This window comes from Coregonus lavaretus, assembly GCF_964263955.1.
Source record: "Coregonus lavaretus genome assembly, chromosome: 3".
In the NCBI taxonomy this organism is placed as follows: Eukaryota; Metazoa; Chordata; class Actinopteri; order Salmoniformes; family Salmonidae; genus Coregonus; species Coregonus lavaretus.
The window spans coordinates 398,575-424,552 of record NC_139990.1 but is presented as its reverse complement, the minus strand read 5'-3'; the positions used below and the strand labels follow the sequence as shown (position 1 = coordinate 424,552).

General features: G+C 44.3%; 1 protein-coding gene across 1 annotated transcript; it reads left to right on the top strand.

Annotated features, from left to right (window-relative positions):
* The first annotated feature begins 1,112 nt into the window (after positions 1-1,112).
* On the top strand, positions 1,113-25,520 carry LOC311126971 (uncharacterized protein). Its single transcript, XM_084158696.1, has 6 exons — positions 1,113-1,339; positions 13,430-13,635; positions 15,673-15,785; positions 18,820-19,037; positions 24,028-24,093; positions 24,537-25,520. The coding sequence occupies exons 1-6, from the start codon at positions 1,233-1,235 to the stop codon at positions 25,057-25,059; spliced, it is 1,233 nt and encodes a 410-aa protein (XP_084014822.1). The 5' UTR covers positions 1,113-1,232; the 3' UTR covers positions 25,060-25,520.
* Positions 25,521-25,978: the final 458 nt, after the last annotated feature.

Genomic DNA, 25,978 nt, shown 5'->3' with positions numbered 1-25,978 from the left:
GGTTCAAAAGATCCAAGGACAGGACGTACTGGGTCAGCATTTGTAGTGCAGGAATGTGGGGTGGAAGTCAGGAAACGTATTACAGATCATCTGGCTGTATATACGGAGGAGCTGATGGCCATACTGTTGGCCTTGCAGTGGGTGGAGAAAGTCAAACAAGACAGAGTAGTTATTTGCTCTGATTCATGTGCAGTGTTAATGAGTCTCCAGTCCTTTGGCTCACGTAGCAGACAAGACCTGCTTTATGAGGTGCTACAAACCCATGGCAGGATTAAACAGATGGGTATACAGATACGATTTACGTGGGTCCCAGCCCATGTTGGGGTGAAGGGGAACGAGGCAGTAGATGAACTGGCTAAACAAGCACTTAGTAGTGGGGCTGGTCCTCTGTAGCTCAATTGGTAGAGCATGGCGCTTGTAACGCCAGGGTAGTGGGTTCGATCCCCGGGACCACCCATACGTAAAAATGTATGCACACATGACTGTAAGTCGCTTTGGATAAAAGCGTCTGCTAAATGGCATATTATTATTATATTATTGATGTTGAAGTTTCAATGAGCAAGGCAGAGGCAAAAATACTGATATATACAGTGATGGTGCAGAGATGGCAGGAGCAGTGGAATAGAGATAATAAGGGAAGGCATTTATTTCAAGTACAGAGGAAAGTCGGGGAGGGGAGGACGGCAGGAAGGGACAGAAGAGAGGAGGCTATTTTTACAAGATTAAGGGTGAGACACAGCCAGTTGAATAAGACATTAAATGTGATAGGAAAGCATCCAACAGGAAAGTGTGACCATGGAGCATGTATTGCTACAGTGTGGGCAGTATCAGAGGGAAAGAGAGAGGATGAGATCTAGTATGAGGGAGAAGGGGATACAGGAAATTAGTTTAAAGAGTATATTGAGTAGAACGTCATTAGATATAGTCTCAAATATTTTGTTATCTTTTTTAAGAGCAACGGGACTGGCAGGTAGGATTTAGTTTCTCCCTGTCTCTGGCCCACACTCCAGTACAGTAGGTGGCGGTAATGCACCATAACGTTGGATGCCAACCGCCGATAAACCCCACTGAAGAAGAAGAAGAAGAAGTCTATTCATGGCTCGCCCACTTTTGCGCGCGATCCTACAGTGTTCAGGAGAGCGTGTATAATTTATGTGCCTTTTCCACTACCGCCTAACTGTGTGTTTGTTCCTGAGAGTGTGTGAGCGACACACAAAATCATCACAGGGGAAATGTCGAGAGTTTACATTGGAAGATTGAGCTATCGAGCAAGGGAAAAGGACGTCGAGAAGTTCTTCAAGGGCTATGGGAAGATACTTGAAGTTGACCTGAAAAACGGGTAACAAAATGAACGCCGCTCTCTCGTAGCTCTGTAGCTAACGCTAGCTAGCTTACCGCGTTGTGTTTGTGGCCTAGTCCTAGTAGCTAGGCCCAAGCCTGTTGAAGCGCCTTTTATTGATAATTATCGTACATTGTTAGAGTTTGGCAACCTGGTTGATGTATTATTCATTTCTATGGATTAGAATTTGAAGATGTTTGCTAGACAACCAAAGTTTGCTAACTAATTTCGTTTAACTATCGTTAGCTAGCTACTAGTACCTAGCTAACGTTAGCACTTAATTGTTTTGTTTTCAGAGTACTAGACGTTTCCTCTTTTTCATGTAATCGCAAGCCACGTGTCAGAAAGGTAGTTACATGTTTATAGCTCAAATCTTAACTAGGTAATAACGTTAGCAAGAACCTTAAAATAACAGTTGGGCATGCTAGCTATCTGCTTGACTTGCACAACGACGTTACGCTAGTTAGCTAACTTACCCCCCTAGCTGGCGACGTGGACACGTTTTCTGTAACTTGGCTTGCTGTACAGCCAACGATAATGGTGATATTTGGTATCTGGTGGATCAGATGAGACTCCATTTGCAAAGCCAGTTACTAACACTATTACGTGGGATCAAAAACCAAATGCGGATTATTTCGACATAGCTAGTCTAAATCGTCTCATAACGTTAACTGTACGCAAAACTGCACCATGTTTGCAGATGGAACGTGGCCCTCTAGCACCCTGCATTGATGGCACGTGTATAATAATAATAATAATGATATAATATGCCATTTAGCAGACGCTTTTATCCAAAGCGACTTACAGTCATGCGTGCATACATTTTTTTTTTGTGTATGGGTGGTCCCGGGGATCGAACCCACTACCTTGGCGTTACAAGCGCCGTGCTCTACCAGCTGAGCTACAGAGGACCACGTGTATGCTCGTGTTGTTTTCGTGTGATTCGTGAGATGAGACCTACATTAGACATTTTAATGAGGCCAAGCACACATGATTGTGCCGTTATACAATACATAAGCCTATATGATATAGGCTACTGCACATTACGCACGACAGAAAAACAAAAGCCCATATGTAGTTAGCTCTATGCTCTCTTGGATAAATAAATGAAACTAGCTCCAGTAGGCAAATTTTTTGAGTCTGAACTTTTATTGTATTATATGGACTGGAATTATGCACATCCTTCAAACCATGGTAAAGCATTAAGGGAAAATGCGATTCTGGTGTAGCACATGCGGCCTACAAAGTTAAGTACAGGCTAGTGAATTAGATTTTCATTTTGAAATATAATAGGGCCTATTGGTGTAATTAGTAGGCTGATGCTTATATACCTTTCATAATAGTTCCCCTAATGTTATCAAAATCAAATCAAATCAAATCAAATTTTATTGGTCACATGCGCCGAATACAACAGGTGCAGACATTGCAGTGAAATGCTTACTTACAGCCCTTAACCAACAGTGCATTTATTTTAAACAAAAAAAGTAAGAATAAAACAACAACAAAAAAGTGTTGAGAAAAAAAGAGCAGAAGTAAAATAAAGTGACAGTAGGGAGGCTATATATACAGTAAAATAAAGTGACAGTAGGGAGGCTATATATACAGGGGGGTACCGTTGCAGAGTCAATGTGCGGGGGCACCGGCTAGTTTAGGTAGTTGAGGTAATATGTACATGTGGGTAGAGTTAAAGTGACTATGCATAAATACTTAACAGAGTAGCAGCAGCGTAAAAAGGATGGGGTGGGGGGGCAGTGCAAATAGTCCGGGTAGCCATGATTAGCTGTTCAGGAGTCTTATGGCTTGGGGGTAGAAGCTGTTGAGAAGTCTTTTGGACCTAGACTTGGCACTCCGGTACCGCTTGACGTGCGGTAGCAGAGAGAACAGTCTATGACTAGGGTGGCTGGAGTCTTTGACAATTTTGAGGGCCTTCATCTGACACCGCCTGGTATAGAGGTCCTGGATGGCAGGGAGCTTTGCCCCAGTGATGTACTGGGCCGTACGCACTACCCTCTGTAGTGCCTTGCGGTCAGAGGCCAAGCAGTTGCCATACCAGGCGGTGATGCAACCAGTCAGGATGCTCTCGATGGTGCAGCTGTAGAATTTTTTGAGGATCTGAGGACCCATGCCAAATCTTTTTAGTCTCCTGAGGGGGAATAGGCTTTGTCGTGCCCTCTTCACGACTGTCTTGGTGTGTTTGGACCATGATAGTTCGTTGGTGATGTGGACACCAAGGAACTTGAAGCTCTCAACCTGTTCCACTACAGCCCCGTCGATGAGAATGGGGGCGTGCTCAGTCCTCTTTTTTTTCCTGTAGTCCACAATCATCTCCTTTGTCTTGGTCACGTTGAGGGAGAGGTTGTTGTCCTGGCACCACACGGCCAGATCTCTGACCTCCTCCCTATAGGCTGTCTCATCGTTGTCGGTGATCAGGCCTACCACTGTTGTGTCGTCGGCAAACTTAATGATGGTGTTGGAGTCGTGCCTGGCCATGCAGTCATGGGTGAACAGAGAGTACAGGAGGGGACTGAGCACGCACCCCTGAGGGGCCCCCGTGTTGAGGATCAGTGTGGCAGATGTGTTGTTACCTACCCTTACCACCTGGGGGCGGCCCGTCAGGAAGTCCAGGATCCAGTTGCAGAGGGAGGTGTTTAGTCCCAGGATCCTTAGCTTAGTGATGAGCTTAGAGGGCACTATGGTGTTGAATGCTGAGCTGTAGTCAATGAATAGCATTCTCACGTAGGTGTTCCTCTTGTCCAGGTGGGAAAGGGCAGTGTGGAGTGCGATAGAGATCGCATCATCTGTGAATCTGTTGGGGCGGTATGCAAATTGGAGTGGGTCTAGGGTTTCTGGGATTATGCTGTTGATGTGAGCCATGACCAGTCTTTCAAAGCACTTCATGGCTACAGACGTCAGTGCTACGGGTCGGTAGTCATTTAGGCAGGTTATTTTAGAGTTCTTGGGCACGGGGACTATGGTGGTCTGCTTGAAACATGTTGGTATTACAGACTCAGTCAGGGACATGTTGAAAATGTCAGTGAAGACACTTGCCAGTTGGTCAGCACATGCTCGGAGTACACGTCCTGGTAATCCGTCTGGCCCTGCGGCCTTGTGAATGTTGACCTGCTTAAAAGTCTTACTCACATCGGCTACGGAGAGCGTGATCACATAGTCGTCCGGAACAGCTGGTGCTCTCATGCATGCTTCAGTGTTGCTTGCCTCGAAGCGAGCATAGAAGTGGTTTAGCTCGTCTGGTAGGCTTGTGTCACTGGGCAGCTCGCGGCTGTGCTTCCCTTTGTAGTCTGTAATAGTTTTCAAGCCCTGCCACATCCGACGAGCGTCAGAGCCAGTGTAGTATGATTCAATCTTAGACCTGTATTGACTCTTTGCATGTTTGATGGTTCGTCGGAGGTCATAGCGGGATTTCTTATAAGCGTCCGGGTTAGAGTCCCGTTCCTTGAAAGCGGCAGCTCTACCCTTTAGCTCAGTGCGGATGTTTCCTGTAATCCATGGCTTCTGGTTGGGGTATGTACGTACGGTCACTGTGGGGACGACATCATCGATGCACTTATTGATGAAGCCAGTGACTGATGTGGTGTACTCCTCAATGCTGTCTGAAGAATCCCGGAACATGTTCCAGTCTGTGCTAGCAAAACAGTCCTGTAGCTTAGCATCTGCGTCATCTGACCACTTTTTTATTAACCGAATCACTGGTGCTTCCTGCTTCAGTTTTTGCTTATAAGCAGGAATCAGGAGGATAGAGTTATGGTCAGATTTGCCAAATGGAGGGCGAGGGAGAGCTTTGTATGCGTCTCTGTGTGTGGAGTAAAGGTGGTCTAGAGTTTTTTTCCCTCTGGTTGCACATTTAACATGCTGGTAGAAATTAGGTAGAACGGATTTAAGTTTCCCTGCATTAAAGTCCCCGGCTACTAGGAGCGCTGCCTCTGGATGAGCGTTTTCCTGTTGATTAATGGCCTTGTACAACTCATTCAGTGCAATCTTAATGCCAGCATTGGTTTGTGGTGGTAAATAGACAGCTATGAAAAATATAGATGAAAACTCTCTTGGTAAATAGTGTGGTCTACAGCTTATCATAAGATACTCTACCTCAGGCGAGCAAAACCTCGAGACTTCCTTGGTATTTGATTTTGTGCACCAGCTGTTGTTTACAAATATACAGAGACCGCCACCCCTTGTCTTACCAGAGTCTGCAGTTCTGTCCTGTCGATGTAGCGTATAGCCCGCTAGCTGAATGTTATCATTGTTGTCGTTCAGCCACGACTCCGTGAAACATAAGATATTACAGTTTTTAATGTCCCGTTGGTAGGATAACCGTAATCTTAAATCGTCAATTTTATTCTCAAAAGATTGAACGTTGGCTAATAGGATTGATGGGAGAGGCAGTTTACTCGCTCGCCGTCGGATCCTTACGAGGCACCCGGATCTGCGTCCGCGATATCTCCGTCTCTTCCTCACGCGAATGACGGGGATCTGGGCCTTGTCGGGTGTCTGTATGATATCCTTCGCGAACGCCTCGTTGAAGAAAAAATATTCGTCCAATGCGAGGTGAGTAATCGCTGTCCTGATATCCAGAAGCTCTCTTTGGTTATATGAGACGATGGCAGAAACATTATGTACAAAATAAATTACAAATAACGCGGAAAAACACACATAATAGTACAATTGGTTAGAGGGCTGTAAAACGGCAGCCATCTTCTTCCGGCGCTGTTCTTATTAGCCTACCTCCTTTCTCTACAGTTGCTTCATTCCTTCCTCACTTTCAACTGTTAAATGACATTTGTTTCGTTGTCCTTATCTTCATCATTCTGACATCCTTGAATAATATAGGACTAGAATTAGATGCAGGAGGCTTTCACTTCTCTTTACGAAGATTGAATGGTTATGGGTCTGAATAAATAACTGCTATAGACTACCGCCATCGCGCATTCACTCTTCTTTCAAACTACCCGTGAGTTCTATTGGCTGCTGTATTTAACATTCAGCAAACGAGGTTGTGTCCCTCTTCGAATAGTCTGTTGGGTAGAAGAAACCACCCAAAAAAGAATGTCCAACAAGCTATTCTAGTCTAGCGTTTCCTGTATGGGACTCCAAGAGCTATGGGATGTTTTTTAAGGAGAGGGGCCAGCGGAGCACATATGCATACGCAAGAGACTGAGGTTATAGGCCAAATTATGCGCTTATTTTGCATAACCCATAATTAATTGTTCAAATATAAGGCTAATACTGCATTTAATTTATTACCTGAAAGGGGTAGGGTAAGTCATTATTTATGTGTGTATATATAGATATATATATATATATATATATATATATATATATATATATATATATATACACACACAAACACTACAAGTCAAAAGTTTGGACACACCTACTCATTCAAGGGTTTTTCTTTATTTGTACTATTTCGTACATTGTAGAATAATAGTGAAGACATCAAAACTATGAAATAATACATATGGAATCATGTAGTAGCCAAAAAAGGTTCGATTCCCACAGGGGGCCAGTATGAATTTTTTAAAATAAAATGTATGCACTCACTAACTGTAAGTCGCTCTGGATAAGAGCATCTGCTAAATGACTAAAATGTAAATGTAAATATATTTGAGATTCCAAGAGTGAATGCCAAGAGTGTGCAAAGCTGTCATCAAGGCAAAGGGTGGTATTTGAAGAATATATTTTGATTTGTTTAACACTTTTTTGGTTACTACATGATTCCATATGTGTTATCTAATAGTTTTGATGTCTTCACTATTATTCTACAATGTAGAAAATAGTAAAAAATAAAGCAAAACCCTTGAATGAGTAGGTGTGTCAACTTCTGACTGGTAGTGTGTGTGTGTATATACACTACCTTTCAAAAGTTTGGGGTCACTTAGAAATGTCCTTGTTTTTGAAAAATCTAGTTTTTTGTCGATTTTAAAATAACATCAAATTGATCAGAAATACAGTGTAGACATTGTTAATGTTGTAAATGGCTATTGTAGCTGGAAACGGCTGATTTAATGTAATATCTACATAGGTGTACAGAGGCCCATTATCAGCAACTATCAGTCCTGTGTTCCAATGGCACGTGTTTGCTAATCCAAGTTTAACTTTTTAAAAGGCTAATTGATCATTAGAAAACCCTTTTGCAATTATGTTAGCACAGCTGAAAACGTTGTGCTGATTAAAGAAGCAATAAAACTGGCCTTCTTGAGACTAGTTGAGTATCTGGAGCATCAGCAATTGTGGGTTCGATTACAGGCTCAAAATGGCCAGAAACGAATAACTTTCTTCTGAAACTCGTCAGTCTATTCTTGTTCTGAGAAATGAAGGCTATTCCATGCGAGAAATTGCCAAGAAACTGAAGATCTCGTACAACGCTGTGTACTACTCCCTTCACAGAACAGCGCAAACTGTCTCTAACAAGAATAGAAAGAGTGGGAGGCCCCGGTGCACAACTGAGCAAGAGGACAAATACATTAGTGTCTAGTTTGAGAAACAGACGCCTCACAGGTCTTCAACTGGCAGTTTCATTAAATAGTACCCGCAAAACACCAGTCTCAACGTCAACAGTGAAGAGGCGACTCCTGGATGATGACCTTCTAGGCAGAGTTGCAAAGAAAAAGCCATATCTCAGACTGACCAATAAAAAGAAAAGATTAAGATGGGCAGTCTGAGATATGGCTTTTTCTCTTCCGTGCACTGATTTTAAAGAAACAATATTCGTGTGATGGGCTGTTTTTAAAACTCTGCAGCGGCAATAAAAAAAAAAGATATCTTGCAATTAAAAAAAAAAAAAAAGCTGCCCCCCGAAAGCCAGACGGAGATGGGTAAATTAGACGCGCGTTCTGTCTTCTATTACTGTAGCATAGACAATGCTGCAGCAAATGCAAGCCTACCTGTCACAAAGTGTTCCCACGATCGGTCTACATGCATTGTGTACTGCACTCCATACTGAGATGAGCTGTCTGTCCCCACCCTGAGCGTTGATGATTCATCATGCAGAGGCCGTAGAGAAGCCAGATTTAGACATTGCTTGTAGTTTCAGTTCCAGTTCATATAAATAATTTATTGTAATCTCAGTTATTTATCCTGGGGAAGGGGAGTGGTTTTGGGCTGTAAATCTCAGTAACCGGGTTCCCGACCTTCAACCCTAGTACACATAGGCAGGACCGTTACGAACGCAAAGCATCACAACTATGGCAGCAGCGTAGCTATACATTGTGATGGTATATGTGAATGCTCCCATACAGCCGGTACACCTTAGCTAGTGTAAAGCACCGGCAGCAATTTTTCAACTGACCTTTACATGGCGATTTACTACAGAGGTGTAAGTAAACCAGTCCGGCACAGAGTACCGGCAAAATAAATAGTGGGGATATGTCGTACTGGTAAAACGCCTATCACAATAATTAAAACATCATTACCGCATGAAACATTTACGAATGGACTTAATCATGTGGAAATACGCTCCCAAATACGGTGTGGTTCGACGATAACGGTAACATTTTGCCATGGCAGATACTTTTGTATGTATAGTGTTGGTGGACACCCCTTCCAATTTGTGGATTCTGATTTTTCAGCCACACCCGTTGCTGACAGGCGTATAAAATCGAGCGCACAGCCATGCAATCTCCATAACCAAACATTGGCGGTAGAATGGCCCGTACTGAACAGCTCAGTGACTTTCAACGTGGCACCGTCATAGGATGCCACATTTCCAAGAAGTCAGTTTGTCAAATTTCTGCCCTGCTAGAGCTGCCCCGGTCAACTGTAAGTGCTGTTATAGTGAAGTGGAAGCGTCTAGGAGCAACAACGGCTCAGCCGCGAAGTGGTAGGCCACACAAGCTCACAGAACAGGACCACCGAGTGCTGAACCGCGTAGCACGTAAAAATAGTCTGTCCTCGGTTCCAACACTCACTACCGAGTTCCAAACTACCTCTGGAAGCAACTTCAGCACAAAAACAGTTCGTCGGGACCTTCACCATCTGGCAGTCCAACAGACAAATCTGGGTTTGGCGGATGCCAGGAGAACGCTACCTGCCCGAATGCATAGTGCCAACTGTGAAGTTTGTTGGAGGCGGAATAATGGTCTGGGGCTGTTTTCCATGGTTTGGGCTAGGCCCCTTAGTTCCAGTGAAGGGAAATCTGCACCAACTGCAAAGCCAGGCCCAATCGCCCAACATCAGTGCCCAACCTCACGAATGCTCTTGTGGCTCAATGGAAGCAAGTCCCCCCCCCAGCAATGTTCCAACATCTAGTGGAAAGCCTTCCCATAAGTGTGAAGGCTGCAGCAATGGGGGAACCAACTCCATATTAATGTCCATGATTTTGGAATGAGATGTTCGATGAGCAGTTGTCCACATACTTTTGGTCATGTAGTGTATGTTTGGCTGAGATGTGCGCGGACAGCTGTGAATGCATCAATTCAGTTAGGCCTATTTGACAATCACCGAAAGTCATTCATTACACTTTTGGTGTTTTGTAACAATGTCTCTATCAATTCATCAAATTGCAGGTGCACAGTGCACTCTATGGATGCAGGAATTATTTTAGTGGATGAATGGTCCTTTGTTTTTACACTGCTGCTACTCGCTGTTTATTTACCATGCATAGTCACTTTACCCCTACCTACATATGCAAATGACCTCGACTAACGGGTACCCCCGCACATTGGTACCGGTACCTAATGTTTATAGCCTCGTTATTTTATTGTGTTTTTATTTTATTTAGTAAATATTTTCGTAACTTTCTTGAACTGCATTGTTAAGGGCTTGTAAGTAAGCATTTCACGGTAACCTGTTGTATTCGGCACATGTGACAAATACATTTGTATTTGATGTGCACAGGTAGCCAGGCTTACAGAATCCTTGAAGTGATTTTGACAAAAACATAATGAGTGTTTGTGTTTATGCTAGGGCTGTCCCCGACAAAAAATTAAATAATTGGTCGACCAAGAGTCGTCTGTCTTTCGACCCACCGATTGTAATATTTATTTTATTTTTTTTATACCCGTGTATTTTTCCAGATATTGACACATCCTATGTGTTTTTAATCAAATCAACTATATTCACTGAGCTTGTCTGACGCTTTAAGCACACGGTTTGATTAAATAATGACGACGCACAAATGACTAGAGGGAGTCCGACCAGCAATTTATTTGATTGTGCCGGGCTCAGACCTGCTGCGCTTTGTTTAAAAAAAAGACCGCATGTGACTGACTAGTACATTTTTTACATCTTTAGTCATTTAGCAGACGCTCTTATCCAGAGCGACTTACATGAGCAATTAGGGTTAAGTGCCTTGCTCAAGGGCACATCGACAGATTTTTCACCTAGTTGGCTCGGGGATTAGAACCAGCGACCTTTCGGTTACTGGCACAACGCTCTTAACCACTAAGCTACCTGCCGCCCCGTTGTCTCTCTCCTCCCTGCTGCAGTGACCACAGAACATCAGTGTCCGTGTTGCGGAAGCTGCAACATAATTACAGCGGTTTATGACTGAAAAGTTCTGTTTCCCGAAATCGCTAATTTGTTTAGGAAAAGCATTCCCTATTTCCTCAACCCTTGCTGTCTTTACGTGACACATGGATGCATCGCACCATGGCCAGCAAAACTACCCCTTGGTACTCAGTTTTTTATTAGAAATTTGACAGTTATGACGGAAGCCTGGAGGTGTGAAGATAAAGTATTTCAACATTTCCAGGTGATAGGGCCACACTCAACTCCAGCTTGGTTCCCAAGTTTCTAAACCAAACCATCTTTCCTATAGTGTCGCCATAATACATATAAACAAAAGCATTCATAGGATAAATGTAGGTCATTCATATATAGCTTATGCGCAGCACTTATTTCAATTTATCGAATCAGTTATTGTTTTCATGCCCAAACCACGAGCAACACCTGTGAAACTCAGATATTTCTCTCAAAACACAGGAATGTCGATTCACACGGGACTAGTATTACCAGAGGACCTTGGAGTTCGCCACAAAAAACAGGTTATTCTGGCTGGAATTGTTACACTCCTGCCATATAAAAAATTACTGCCATGGCACATTCGGACAGAACTAAAATTACTGATGTGGTGTTTTGTGCTCGTGCAAATAATTACAATTACCTGACCTCCCCCGGTAAAACTTATCCCGTCCCAATGGGGCACAATAGGGGCCTGACCTATGGCATCATCACATCAATAAATTGGTTATAACAAACTGTGAACACCGTAACACGTGACAGCAAAATGGATGCAGAGGACGTGACAAATATAAACTCTAAAACGGGGGAATGTTTACCGGTTGCTCAGGAGGTAAAGGGAAAGTCGGCTGTGTGGAATACATGTGACTAGTTGTGGAAAATAATGGAGATCAAGAAAAACAAGGTAAGGAGCAAGCTCTGCTTGCATATTATGCCAAACAGGTGCTGTATTTATAATATAATTTATATAACAATATGATTTTTCTGACCGTTTGGAACAATGTAAAGCGTACCAGAGTAAAAAATTTTTTTTGGGTTACGCCTTTTATTGCAGCAAAGACTAAAAACAGTCACATTCATTCGTGAATGCAATTTCCCGAAATGGAACGGTTTATTTATTGTATAAGCTAATTATTCAAGGCGCGCTTTATTTTTTAAACTAATATGCTTGATTGCATTTCAAATCATGAATGACTCGTATGCTCTGTGATGACATGAATGAATGATTGATACAGTATCCTATAGATGTATTGAAATATAGGCCTAAGTAAGTTATGGTATTAAGACTAAACAGGATGTGCTCTTAGGCCTACAGCTCGATGGTGGTTATACAAGGCTGCTATACTAAGACTACTAATGATGATGACATCACTTATTATAATAACAAGAAGGAGATCAAGAAAAAGGAGCATTATTATAATAAATGCAAATTCAGACAATTTGGAACAGTGTAAACAACACTAAATAAATAATACCAGGTATGCTGTTCTAACGGAAAAAAAATGTAAAGTGTAAAGCCTTTACTACAGTAAAGCAAAAAAACGGAATTTGTGAAATTGTTTACTTGACATGTCGTTGCGTGAGGCTTAGTGCTCACGGAATTAGTAGGCATTAAACAAACACAGAAGCAGGATCTGTCTTATTTATTTATATATATATATATATATATGATTTATAAATTGTGTTCCTTTTTTTTTTTATAAAGCCAGGCCCATTTAACAGTTAGGCTATTGATTATAGACCTAATTAAGTTGGGGTTTCCTCTCCTCACTTTTCTTAGACTATAAGTCAAGGGCTGTTTTCTCATCTCATTCTACTGCTGCCTCCGCCACATTGTTCTCAACACCAATATGCTGGTTAACTTTTCTATTATGCACATAGCAACGTGGTCTAGGAAAAGGCGCCAATTCAACAGCGCGCTGACGTGTTTCAGAACCGTGTACAGCGGCCGCTATCCAACGAGGGAGAAAGTGCATTTGTTATAAAATATTTGTATTAGTGTTGCACCATTGTTATGTAATATAACCATATATAATTTTAGTAGCACGTGTCTTAGACTGATGGGCGGTGCCATCCCCACGGCCTCCACACTAGATCAGTCCACTCTGCGCGAATCGGACACCATGAGATTTTGTATTTTTTGGGGGCTACTGCTCGCCTACAGAAATCTCGGTCGACCAACAGCCAATCGACCAGTCGACTAAATGGGGTTTATGCCACCTTTTTAAAAGGTAATGTATTTTAAAAGTTAAAATGAATACGGGAGTCTATATGGAATTCTATGATTAAGCCCATAACAGTTTTTCACAAAAAAATGCTCCAGTACTGGGAAGAAATACAAAATTACTTTCAAATTTCACCCCTGCTTAATTCTCAACTTGGAACTTATCAGTCTTCTCAACTCCCATCGCTAGTTGCAGGTGGAATGTTGGAATTGAGAAAAGGTTCCGTTATTACATTAAATCAACAAGGTGTCTTGAGTGTGAGCGATTCAAAATGTTACTTTGTGATTTATGAAAGGGGTCATATACATTTGAGTCTGGCTGTAGTTTTTAGTCAAATAATTTGATCCCAAATCTCTGGCCTAACATGCTTTGTCTCCTCTGTGCAAAGGTATGGGTTTGTTGAATTTGATGACCCCCGCGATGCAGATGATGCTGTGTATGACCTGAATGGGAAAGACCTGTGTGGGGAGAGGGTTATTGTGGAGCACACAAAGGGGCCGCGGCGGGACGGCAGCTACGGCTCAGGAGGAGGAGGAGGCGGCGGAGGAGGAGGAGGAGGCGGCGGCGGAGGAGGTGGTGGTGGAGGTGGAAGAAGTAAGTTTACAATGCAGTGGTGCTTTAACATTAGTTGAAATGTAATTGAGGAGGCCAACATGGCAGTGTATAGTATGTAGGATAGGAGACTACTGCATAACGTCTCAAGGTTTGTCCTTGGTGGTTGTAGTTCATATAATTGTGTTCCTTTACATTTAGGTAATTTCGCAGACGCTCTTATCCAGAGTGACTTAGTCAGTGCGTTCAACTTCAGGTATTGGGTAAGGTAGCCACATATCTTAGTTAGTAAAACACATACTTTGTGTTTCAGCTATTTGTTAATGCTGCCTGTGATGACGTGTCCACCAGATGTCCGTTTTTTTTAAACCTTTATTTACCAAGTGGTTTTATGTTTAATCTGATGGACTCTGTTCAAACGCTTGTTGCTTCCTTGGGGATAGTAGTGATGGTAACTTGTAGTCAGTGAAAATTGTACCACCAATACCATATTGGTATCCATGGTCACAGCTGGCACTGTCATACACTCCATTCATCATCTGGGTTGTGCTCTGCTCACGCCATGGTCCCACCGCACTGATTCCATCCCTTTTATGATTGATTAATTGCACCTCAAGTTGTTTTTCAGTGACTTTTTTTATGAGGACACATTTAACTCATTTGCTGTAGTTTCAGCTAGTTTCTGGGACAAGGGGTTGCCAGTGTTCTGTTCTAAATCCGGCCTATTAGGTCACTCCTAAGTCTAATTAGCATACGTGTGTCGCATTCTAGCAGATACCCATAGACTTCCAGGCGTTGCGTTAATGCTAGTTAGCATTGGCTCGCAAAAAAAAAAAATACCTCCAACTTCTGTCATGCTGGACACAGACATGAAAATGGTATCCATGAGTTAACCTGACTCTGGGGAATTAGATAAAGGGTGTCGTTGCCAACATCCCAAAGTATCCCTTTTTAAGACACCATTTTTGTATTGTCTTGCAGATGTAGTCACATCACGGACAAGCTAGTACTACAAAATAAAGCCTTTTATGGTACTTAACAGTAATTGTTTGAGTAATGGGTGTAGAGAACACGTTTTATATTTGAGTTGAATGAGGGAATTAAAATTACATGCACCACAGCCACCAAATGACATGCCGTTATCTTGGGAACCTGTATGCCTGATTTGAAACTGTTACAGGGAAACAAATGCACTTGTATTCGTTCAAATTGTCAGGGGAAAACTAGCTTGAGATTCACTACCGTTGAATATTTGCTGATTAAATGATCTAATGTGATTTGAATAGAATAACTAGCTAATTTGTTTGAATAATTTGAGAATCGTGTAATCTACTGTTTTTATTCAGGATTCTTTTTATTTTGTTTAATTAAATGAATGTTGAATAATAAAGGTAAAGATTTAACAAAGAACCTCAATGTTTTAATTGAAAGAGTCCTTTGCTGACTGCCTGCCCCTATTGCTGGCCTGGCCATGGTGTCCCCTTTCCAACCAAGAGTGTGGTTTGACCATTCTGGGCCCCTGGGCAGACCAAAAAAGGGAGCCATTGTGAATGAAGACCGCTTGTCCCATTAGCCCCAGGCCGGGTGGTGAGGATGCCATTGGGTTAGGAACAGATGTGGGTTGAGCTCTTATCGGTGCCTGAAACAAATGTGAAATGTCTCTAGATTTAGATGTGCTAGTTAAAAAACGTAAACTTTAGTGTCACCGTAAGTACTGTCTTCAGTGAGGTTTTTTTTTTATCTAGCTTTTCATTTTGATTTAAGTTTGTATGTAGAGTTTTGTATTCAGTTCTACCCAAACTTGAATCAGTTAATGATTTTAGTTGTTAAGATGCTGTTGAAGATTAAGGATAGGCTATGTCAGTGTTCCTGATGGAAATGTGCAATTTTCTAGCTAATATATAGGCTAAACACAGGTTTGATTACCTTTTTTTGGTTAGCCCGTTATCTATTTAATTTCTCCCAGATTTTACAAGTGGCCATTGTTTACGTAATGTAGCTTGGAGTTTAGTATTGAGGCTGTCCTCTAGGTGTGGCCCCTGCCCTAATTGCTGCTGCTCTATCCTTGTTACCTTGAAGGCGGGGGCGGGTATGGGCGTGGTGGCAGAGACCGATATGGACCACCAGCAAGGACAGACTATCGGCTGATTGTTGAGAACCTGTCCAGCCGCTGCAGCTGGCAGGACCTGAAGGTATGGTGGCGACGGGTTATTCAGCAATGATAACGCTCTCTTCCTTTATGATTTCGGCATCCCATGTTAATGTTTGGAGAGAAACATTTTTAGCCTTTTTGCATGTACAGTGAGGGAAAAAAAAGTATTTGATCCCCTGCTGATTTTGTACGTTTGCCCACTGACAAAGAAATGATCAGTCTATAATTTTAATGGTAGGTTTATTTGAACAGTGAGAGACAGAATAACAACAACAAAAATCCTGAAAAACGCATGTCAAAAATGTTATAAATTGATTTGTATTTTAATGAGGGAAATAAGTATTTGACCCCCTCTCAATCAGAAAGATTTCTGGCTCCCAGGTGTCTTTTATACAGGTAACGAGCTGAGATTAGGAGCACACTCTTAAAGGGAGTGCTCCTAATCTCTGTTTGTTACCTGTATAAAAGACACCTGTCCACAGAAGCAATCAATCATTCAGATTCCAAACTCTCCACCATGGCCAAGACCAAAGAGCTCTCCAAGGATGTCAGCGACAAGATTGTAGACCTACACAAGGCTGGAATGGGCTACAAGACCATCGCCAAGCAGCTTGGTGCGAGTTGGTGCGATTATTCGCAAATGGAAGAAACTGTCAATCTCCCTCGGCCTGGGGCTCCATGCAAGATCTCACCTCGTGGAGTTGCAATGATCATGAGAACGGTGAGGAATCAGCCCAGAACTACACGGGAGGATCTTGTCAATGATCTCAAGGCAGCTGGGACCATAGTCACCAAGAAAACAGTTGGTAACACACTACGCCGTGAAGGACTGAAATCCTGCAGCGCCCGCAAGGTCCCCCTGCTCAAGAATGCACATATACAGGGCCGTCTGAAGTTTGCCAATGAACATCTGAATGATTCACAGGAGAACTGGGTGAAAGTGTTGTGGTCAGATGAGACCAAAATCGAGCTCTTTGGCATCAACTCACCACCTCTTTAAGGAATACCTGGGATAGGATAAAGTAATCCTTCTACCCCCCCCCCCCCCCCAAAAAATTGTAAAGTGGTTATCCCACTGGCTATAGGGTGAATGCACCAATTTGTGAGTCGCTCTGGATAAGAGCGTCTGCTAAATGACGTAAATGTGCCCTTGAGCAAGGCACTTAACCCTAATTGCTCCTGTAAGTCGCTCTGGATAAGCGCGTCTGCTAAATGACTAAAATGTAATGTAACTCAACTCGCCGGGGGTGTTTTTCTGCTAAGGGGACATTACAACTTCACCGAATCAAAGGGACGATGGACGGGGCCATGTACCGTCAAATCTTGGGTGAGAACCTCCTTCCCTCAGCCAGGGCATTGAAAATGGGCCGTGGATGGGTATTCCAGCATGACAATGACCCAAAACACACGGCCAAGGCAACAAAGGAGTGGCTCAAGAAGAAGCACATTAAGGTCCTGGAGTGGCCTAGCCAGTCTCCAGACCTTAATCCCATAGAAAATCTGTGGAGGGAGCTGAAGGTTCGAGTAGCCAAACGTCAGCCTCGAAACCTTAATGACTTGGAGAAGATCTGCAAAGAGGAGTGGGACAAAATCCCTCCTGAGATGTGTGCAAACCTGGTGGCCAACTACAAGAAACGTCTGACCTCTGTAATTGCCAACAAGGGTTTTGCCACCAAGTACTAAGTCATGTTTTGCAGAGGGGTCAAATACTTATTTCCCTCATTAAAATGCAAATCAATTCATAACATTTTTGACATGCGTTTTTCTGGATTTTTTTGTTTGTTATTCTGTCTCTCACTGTTCAAATAAACCTACCATTAAAATTATAGATTGATCATTTCTTTGTCAATGGGCAAACGTACAAAATCAGCAGGGGATCAAATACTTTTTTCCCTCACTGTATATTTAGTTATGAGACCCATGGTTTACAATAGGGGAGGTGCATAAAGATGGCGGCCCCCATGCACTTACCACAAATGCTTTGTTTACTGTGTACCCCCTATCGTACTGCTCTCTGTGACTCTTGTTTTGTATGTTATTTATCACAGTATACGTTATCCCAAGATGGCAGCAATAAAAAAATAAAAATAAACAACCGTAGATTTGCTGATTTATTGGCACATTTTACCATGTCGCGTGCCGTAGTTTAAAAACCTCTGTGGGTAGTGCTTAAACAATGACATCATATTTGAATTCCGCCATCTTTGTGCACCTTCGCCATTGAATAAATCTGAGATTTCCTGCACTTCTCAAAGTACATACACTACCGTTCGGTTTGGGGTCACTTAGAAATGGCCTTGTTTTCAAAAGAATAGCAATTATTTTGTCCATTTTTAAAATAACATCAAATTAATCAGAAATACAGTGTAGACATTGTTAATGTTGTAAATGGCTATTGTAGCTGGATAGGCTGATTTTTAATGGAATATCTACATATAGTTGCTGATAATGGGCCTCTGTACGCCTATCAGTCCTGTTCCAATTTCTCGCATGGAATAGCCTTCAGTTCTCAGAACAAGAATAGACTGACGAGTTTCAGAAGAAAGTTATTTTGTTTCTGGTCATTTTGAGCATGTAATCGAACCAACAATTGCTGATGCTCCAGATACTCAACTAGTCTCAAGAAGGCCAGTTTTATTGCTTCTTTAATCAGCACAACGTTTTCAGCTGTGCTAACATAATTACAAAAGGGTTTTCTAACGATCAATTAGCCTTTTAAATGTATAAACTTGGATTAGCAAACACAACGTGCCATTGGAACACAGGACTGATAGTTGCTGAAAATGGGCCTCTGTACGCCTATGTAGATATTCCATTAAATCTGCCGTTTCCAGCTACAATAGCCATTTACAACATTAACAATGTCTACACTGTATTTCTGATCAATTTGATGATATTTTAATGTACAAGAAAATTGCTTTTCTTTCAAAAACAAGGACATTTCTAAGTGACCCCAAACTTTTGAACGGTAGTGTATATAACATGAAACAGTGTATATAACGTATACCATATTAATTCAATTGTATCTTTGTGGTTTGCTCACCTAATGCCAACCTTTCCGTTTCCTTCACCAGGACTACATGAGGCAGGCGGGTGAGGTGACGTATGCTGACACCAATAAGGGGCGCCGGAACGAAGGGGTGATAGAGTTCAGGCTGTACTCTGACATGAAGAGAGCCCTGGAGAAGCTGGACGGCACCGAGGTGAACGGCAGGAAGATCCGGCTGATTGAGGACCGCCCGGGGGCCAAGCGCAGCAAGCGCTCCTACTCTCGCAGTCGCAGCCGCTCCAGGTAAATAATAATATGCCATTTAGCAGACGCTTTTATCCAAAGCGACTTACAGTCATGCATGCATACATTTTTGTGTATGGGTGGTCCCGGGGATTGAACCCACTACCTTGGCGTTACAAGCGCCGTGCTCTACCAGCTGAGCTACAGAGGACCAAGAATGCTGATTTAGCTAGAAGTCTCCGTTTTTTATGATGCAAGATTTGTTGATTAGTCTGTGATCAGTGACTGAAGCTAAGGCTGCATTTACAATTTTGATCTTTCTTTGCCACTAATTGGTCATTTGACCAATCAGATCTGTTGCCCATAATTGGGCGAAATATCAGCGTTGATTGGCTGTGTAAACACAGCCTAATTGATCGTGTCCAACATGGAGTAGTAGGTCTTCTAGAAGAGGATGTGATTTCAGCTGTATATGAGACTGACTGATCTCTAAATCTAAATGATTAGTGGTTATTTATGATGCAAAATGACCTTTCGATCAGTCAATCAGAATTGATGCTCTCAAAACACGGCCTGTATCTTCAAGGGGACGTAGTGATTTTAGTTTTCTAGGGCTGTTGTTATGGTGACTGTATTACCGCCACCCCGGCAGTCATGACCGCATTAAAATTCCACGTGACCGTTGAGTCACGGTGATCTCCTGTTATGCACTCTGGACATGCTTTGGTACTACCCAACATGCTAACGACCATCAGGTCCTAATGGCCTAGTACTCAGGGCTCTATTGTCCCTCTAACCACCAGGTCCTAATGGCCTGGTACTCAGGGCTCTATTGTCCCTCTAACCATCAGGTCCTAATGGCCTGGTACTCGGGGCTCTAGTGTCCCTCTAACCATCAGGTCCTAATGGCCTGGTACTCAGGGCTCTAGTGTCCCTCTAACCATCAGGTCCTAATGGCCTGGTACTCAGGGCTCTATTGTCCCTCTAACCATCAGGTCCTAATGGCCTGGTACTCAGGGCTCTATTGGCCCTCTAACCACTCTGACATCAATGCAAATGCGATCGAAAATCACATCGAACACTTATCATCAAAACAGTATCCTGCTTTTAAAACTCACCTCACTGTGATGATCAATTTGAAGAAAGTTCACCAGCAGGTTGAAACGGTGTAAAACATGGTTGTTGTGGATGTTGTTTCAAAGCCTAACACATCGAAATGGACAGGTTTTCTAGGGTGATGATTCATTCAAAACACCTGTGCACATATTAGATCATATGCATAGGCTTATTAGCCCAAGCCTCTGAAAAAATAAAAACTGAATTAAAATGGATTTAGCCGTTATACAGTACATAGCCTACCACATATTACACATGGCAGAAAAACATAAAATATAACTGATTTAAATTGTCTTTGGTACATAATTGGTCTAACCTATACTCCAAAATTAAACAAATTAGAGTAATTGCCTTTGAGTGTGGACTGTATTGCATACTGGATGGACTGGTTATCATGCTACTCTCCCACATTTCTATATATTAGTATAGCCCTAGTCATTAAAAAAAATATATATATATTTTACCTTTTATTTAACTAGGCAAGTCAGTTTAGAACAAATTCTTATTTACAATGACGGCCTACACCAGCCAAACCCGGACGACGCTGGGCCAATTGTGCGCCGCCCTATGGGACTCCCAATCACGGCCGGTTGTGATACAGCCTGGAATCGAACCAGGGGGTCTAGTGACGCCTCAAGCACTGAGATGCGGTGCCTTAGACCGCTGCGCCACTCGGGAGCCCAATGCTGTTGGTTCATTGATTGTGCAGGGCGGCTTACAGTTAGCCTACAATTATAGTGAATTTGATTTTGAATAGCCTAGTAATTTCATAGTTAATTGACACATTACCTTTTTAGCTACATAATATCTCACCACCGTGCGTTTCCATCTCCCCTCGCTCCTTTATTCCTTTCTCCAGCGCACAGACGGGCTGTCAACCAGTTTAGTGAAAACATGTTACTATCGATGTTCCCGAACATACTTGACTTGGTTTCCCCAAATGAAGCACTGGGTAGCTGCAGGAACGAGTTTGGAGAGCCCCATGGCACACACAGAGTCTGGGTGGAATGTCACCTGTCGGGGCAGCGAGAGCACGCTCCTCAATGGTTGACCCCGTCGGGGCAGCGAGAGCACGCTCCTCAATGGTTGACCCCGTCGGGGCAGCGAGAGCACGCTCCTCAATGGTTGACCCTGTCGGGGCAGCGAGAGCACGCTCCTCAATGGTTGACCCTGTCGGGGCAGCGAGAGCACGCTCCTCAATGGTTGACCCTGTCGGGGCAGCGAGAGCACGCTCCTCAATGGTTGACCCCGTCGGGGCAGCGAGAGCACGCTCCTCAATGGTTGACCCTGTCGGGGCAGCGAGAGCACGCTCCTCAATGGTTGACCCTGTCGGGGCAGCGAGAGCACGCTCCTCAATGGTTGACCCTGTCGGGGCAGCGAGAGCACGCTCCTCAATGGTTGACCCTGTCGGGGCAGCGAGAGCACGCTCCTCAATGGTTGACCCCGTCGGGGCAGCGAGAGCACGCTCCTCAATGGTTGACCCCGTCGGGGCAGCGAGAGCACGCTCCTCAATGGTTGACCCCGTCGGGGCAGCGAGAGCACGCTCCTCAATGGTTGACCCCGTGGAGGGCAGCGAGAGCACGCTCCTCAATGGTTGACCCCGTGGAGGGCAGCGAGAGCACGCTCCTCAATGGTTGACCCTGTCGGGGCAGCGAGAGCACGCTCCTCAATGGTTGACCCCGTCGGGGCAGCGAGAGCACGCTCCTCAATGGTTGACCCCGTCGGGGCAGCGAGAGCACGCTCCTCAATGGTTGACCCCGTCGGGGCAGCGAGAGCACGCTCCTCAATGGTTGACCCCGTCGGGGCAGCGAGAGCACGCTCCTCAATGGTTGACCCTGTCGGGGCAGCGAGAGCACGCTCCTCAATGGTTGACCCCGTCGGGGCAGCGAGAGCACGCTCCTCAATGGTTGACCCTGTCGGGGCAGCGAGAGCACGCTCCTCAATGGTTGACCCCGTCGGGGCAGCGAGAGCACGCTCCTCAATGGTTGACCCTGTCGGGGCAGCGAGAGCACGCTCCTCAATGGTTGACCCCGTCGGGGCAGCGAGAGCACGCTCCTCAATGGTTGACCCCGTGGAGGGCAGCGAGAGCACGCTCCTCAATGGTTGACCCCGTCGGGGCAGCGAGAGCACGCTCCTCAATGGTTGACCCTGTCGGGGCAGCGAGAGCACGCTCCTCAATGGTTGACCCCGTCGGGGCAGCGAGAGCACGCTCCTCAATGGTTGACCCCGTCGGGGCAGCGAGAGCACGCTCCTCAATGGTTGACCCTGTCGGGGCAGCGAGAGCACGCTCCTCAATGGTTGACCCCGTCGGGGCAGCGAGAGCACGCTCCTCAATGGTTGACCCCGTCGGGGCAGCGAGAGCACGCTCCTCAATGGTTGACCCCTGTCAGGGCAGCGAGAGCACGCTCCTCAATGGTTGACCCCGTCGGGGCAGCGAGAGCACGCTCCTCAATGGTTGACCCCGTGGAGGGCAGCGAGAGCACGCTCCTCAATGGTTGACCCCGTCGGGGCAGCGAGAGCACGCTCCTCAATGGTTGACCCTGTCGGGGCAGCGAGAGCACGCTCCTCAATGGTTGACCCTGTCGGGGCAGCGAGAGCACGCTCCTCAATGGTTGACCCCGTCGGGGCAGCGAGAGCACGCTCCTCAATGGTTGACCCCGTCGGGGCAGCGAGAGCACGCTCCTCAATGGTTGACCCGTGGAGTGAAATAAGTGTTATAGTTCTTTCTCAGCTGCTCATATTAAGCACATGCTCCTCTATAAAACCAAAGTAGCTTACAAAAACGGCGGGAAAGCGGCCTCCATTCGCTATTTGAGTGCCTACAGATGACATGTCTTTTCTCCCGTGCCCCTGTTCCTGCCCATTTTGATAACGGGCCATCCTAAAGCTAAACAAATTTTACGTATTAGTAAAGACGAGATTAAATTGAGAATAGTCTGATGGGTGAAAATACGATGACTTGATGAGAGAACAGCGTGTGCAGCCGGAGGCAATGAACAGAGCTCAAGCTTTTTTTCCCCTTCTACTTTCTCGAATCATCAATAGCCTATAGTCACACCATGCAGCCCATATGTTTTGATTTCTGAGTCATTCTATGGTTATCATTCACAAGTAAAGTTGCCAAGTAACTCTAAATCTAGCGTATAGGACCTGTTTTCAAATGATCACGTTTACGCTCAACATAGCTCTGTAATGGGAAAAATATCCTTTCTATTGTATTCAGCTAAGTTGAGTTATATTCTTGTTTTTAGTATTACAATCCTATAGAATAATGGCACAGGACTTATAAGCATATCTTGTCGGCTAAATGAACAGGCCTATGGCATGGCGCATAGCCAGGGAACATACAGTAGGCCAACTCCTATTCTGTTCTTCAGAAATGCATTTTCTTCATACCATGTTTTTTAAGACCTGACTAAAATAATGAATTTATTCTAATGGTGTATATTAACTTATTTGATTTTTTTTTTTTTTATGTAAATGTTCCAACGGCGCCCATCAGCGGCTTTTATTCCTGGCGACGCTAAACGTGTTTGTTAATTAACGGTAAATGACCGTGGGACCGGCAGCTTTTGCGTGACAATAACCGACTGACAGAAAGTAATGACCGCCACAGTGCTAGTTGTGTCCCTCAATGCATTGCTTTGCCACAAGTTCAATAACGTGTTTATGAGACTGATTGATCTATAAATCGTAACGAGTAGTTATTTGATGGAAGGTCTTTAATCATCGACTGAGCAAAATGTATGCGTTTAAAACACGGCCTATATATTGAAAGGACTCTTAGTTATTTCAGTTGCCCCCCTCAATGCATTGCTTTCTCACCAGTTCACAGTTAAGATTCACTCTTCGATTGGTCTGCACGTCACTCTAAGCTTCTTTCATGTACATGGCTTACCTTTTTTAACGTACGTTCTCCTTCCTCTGTCTCCAGGTCCCGTTCCAGGAGCCGTGGGTCCCGTAAGAGCCGCAGCGACAGCAGCAGTCGCAGCCGCTCCAGGTGAGGCCAGGCAACGTTTGACTCATTAGACCCATATGCAAGGGTGACCCCTGACCTCTTTTAATGTGTCCCAAATGGCACCCTATTCCCTATGTAGCGTACTACTTTTGACCAGGGCTTTGGTCAAAATTAGTGCACTATATAGGGAATAGGGTGCCATTCATATCTCTACTTCTGCCCTTATCTACTGCGACTATACTTAGTCGTTTTCTGAGGGACATCTGTATCACCCGTTTCTTAAGTCACTGTGTGTAGTAAATATCCACTTACCCAGAGCTCTTGACTCAGTATGGACTTTGCCCCCTTTTTTTTTTGTTTCTACCCAGATGTCCTAACAGATGGCATGACCAGTTAGTGCTAGGGGTGGTGGCTATTTTTACATTGCTGCAGTTCAATTACATTTTAGTTGACTGGTTGTCTGTCTGCTCCTTCCTGTTCCCCAGGGGTGCTGCCTCACGCTCACGTAGTCGCTCCCACAGCAAGAAGGACAAGACCAAGGGCCGCAGAGAGGAGGAGCGCACCAACGGTGCCCACAAGGCCAAGGAGGGGCGCGGGGGCCGAGACGAAGGGCGCAGCAGGAGCCGCAGCAGGAGCCGCAGCAAGAACAAAAAAAGCATCAAGAAAGAAGGGAAGAGGGACAGGAAGGATGAGTCCAGGTCCCGCTCTCGCTCTCGCTCCAGATCAGCAGCCAAGGATCGCTCCAGGAAGTCTGGCTCCAAGAGCCGCGAGCCGGCCAAGAGCGACGACGAGGGAGCTGCAGCCGAGAAGGCGGCCCCCCGTACCCGCTCTCGCTCCCATACTCCCACTGAATCTAAACCTAAGTCAAAGTCTAAGTCCAAGTCCAAATCTCCATCTCCCTCCCCGGCCAAAGCCCGCTCCCGTTCCCCCTCCGTCTCCCGCTCAGAGTCCCGCTCCAAATCTCGCTCCGCGTCTCGTTCTCGCTCCCGTTCTCGATCACAGTCCTGAGCTGGGGATACCAACATCACCCATAGTGTTTCCCCTCCCTGTTTCTTCTCGTCCACTGTCTCCACCCCTGCGTCTGTCCCTTTTTTTTTTTTTGAGTAATAGTTTTATGAAAACTCCAGGCACTCATGCTCGAGGTGTCTTTCACACACTCTCCCCCATTTCTTTTAAATATACAGTGCTTGTCGGTCATTCTGCATATTTTTCCAGTAGCGTTGTCTCTCTTAATTGAGGTGTTTGTAAAATATGAAAATGTAAGTTCGAGGGTATTTGCTTGGATAGATTTTTGTAAGTAGAAATGAAGTTTTAAAAGTGCTGTAGTAAGTGTGTTAACCTTTATGACGTACTTAAGCATACCGTGCTGTCAATGTTGTTGCAGGGTGGGGTTGTTTTTATTCTGTTGCATCTTTTCACTTTGTGGAAAATCCTTTTACCAGTTTTAAAAAATAAAATAAAAATCCTGATCTCGAAATGGAGTTGTCTTTTTGGTTTCTAAAATAATTTGGGTTGCACGAACATAGCATACTGATCAAATTGGTGCTGAGGTTAGTACTGTTGGAACCAACGTCTCTGCTCCAGGGTGGAGTGTGTGTTTAAGCGTGACACCCTGGACCAGAGCTAAACCCTACACAACTATAGGGGCAACAAGAATGTCAGCATATAGAGTAGCACAGTATGAGTCATAATACCCATAAAACCTAGCGGTCAAACGGGGGGAAATGGTTCCAATTGTTTCTCCACAATTTATTTTTCCCATAGGGGATTGTAGAAACACTTAAAGGCTGTGTTTCGTGTGGGCTTACCCTGGCATGATGTTTTTATAACAGTGTAAATCTCTAGGACAATGTGGCTTTTCAATGTATTTGCCTGTATTTACCCCACCAAAAACTGAAACGCTAATGTGGTTATCATACAGAACTAC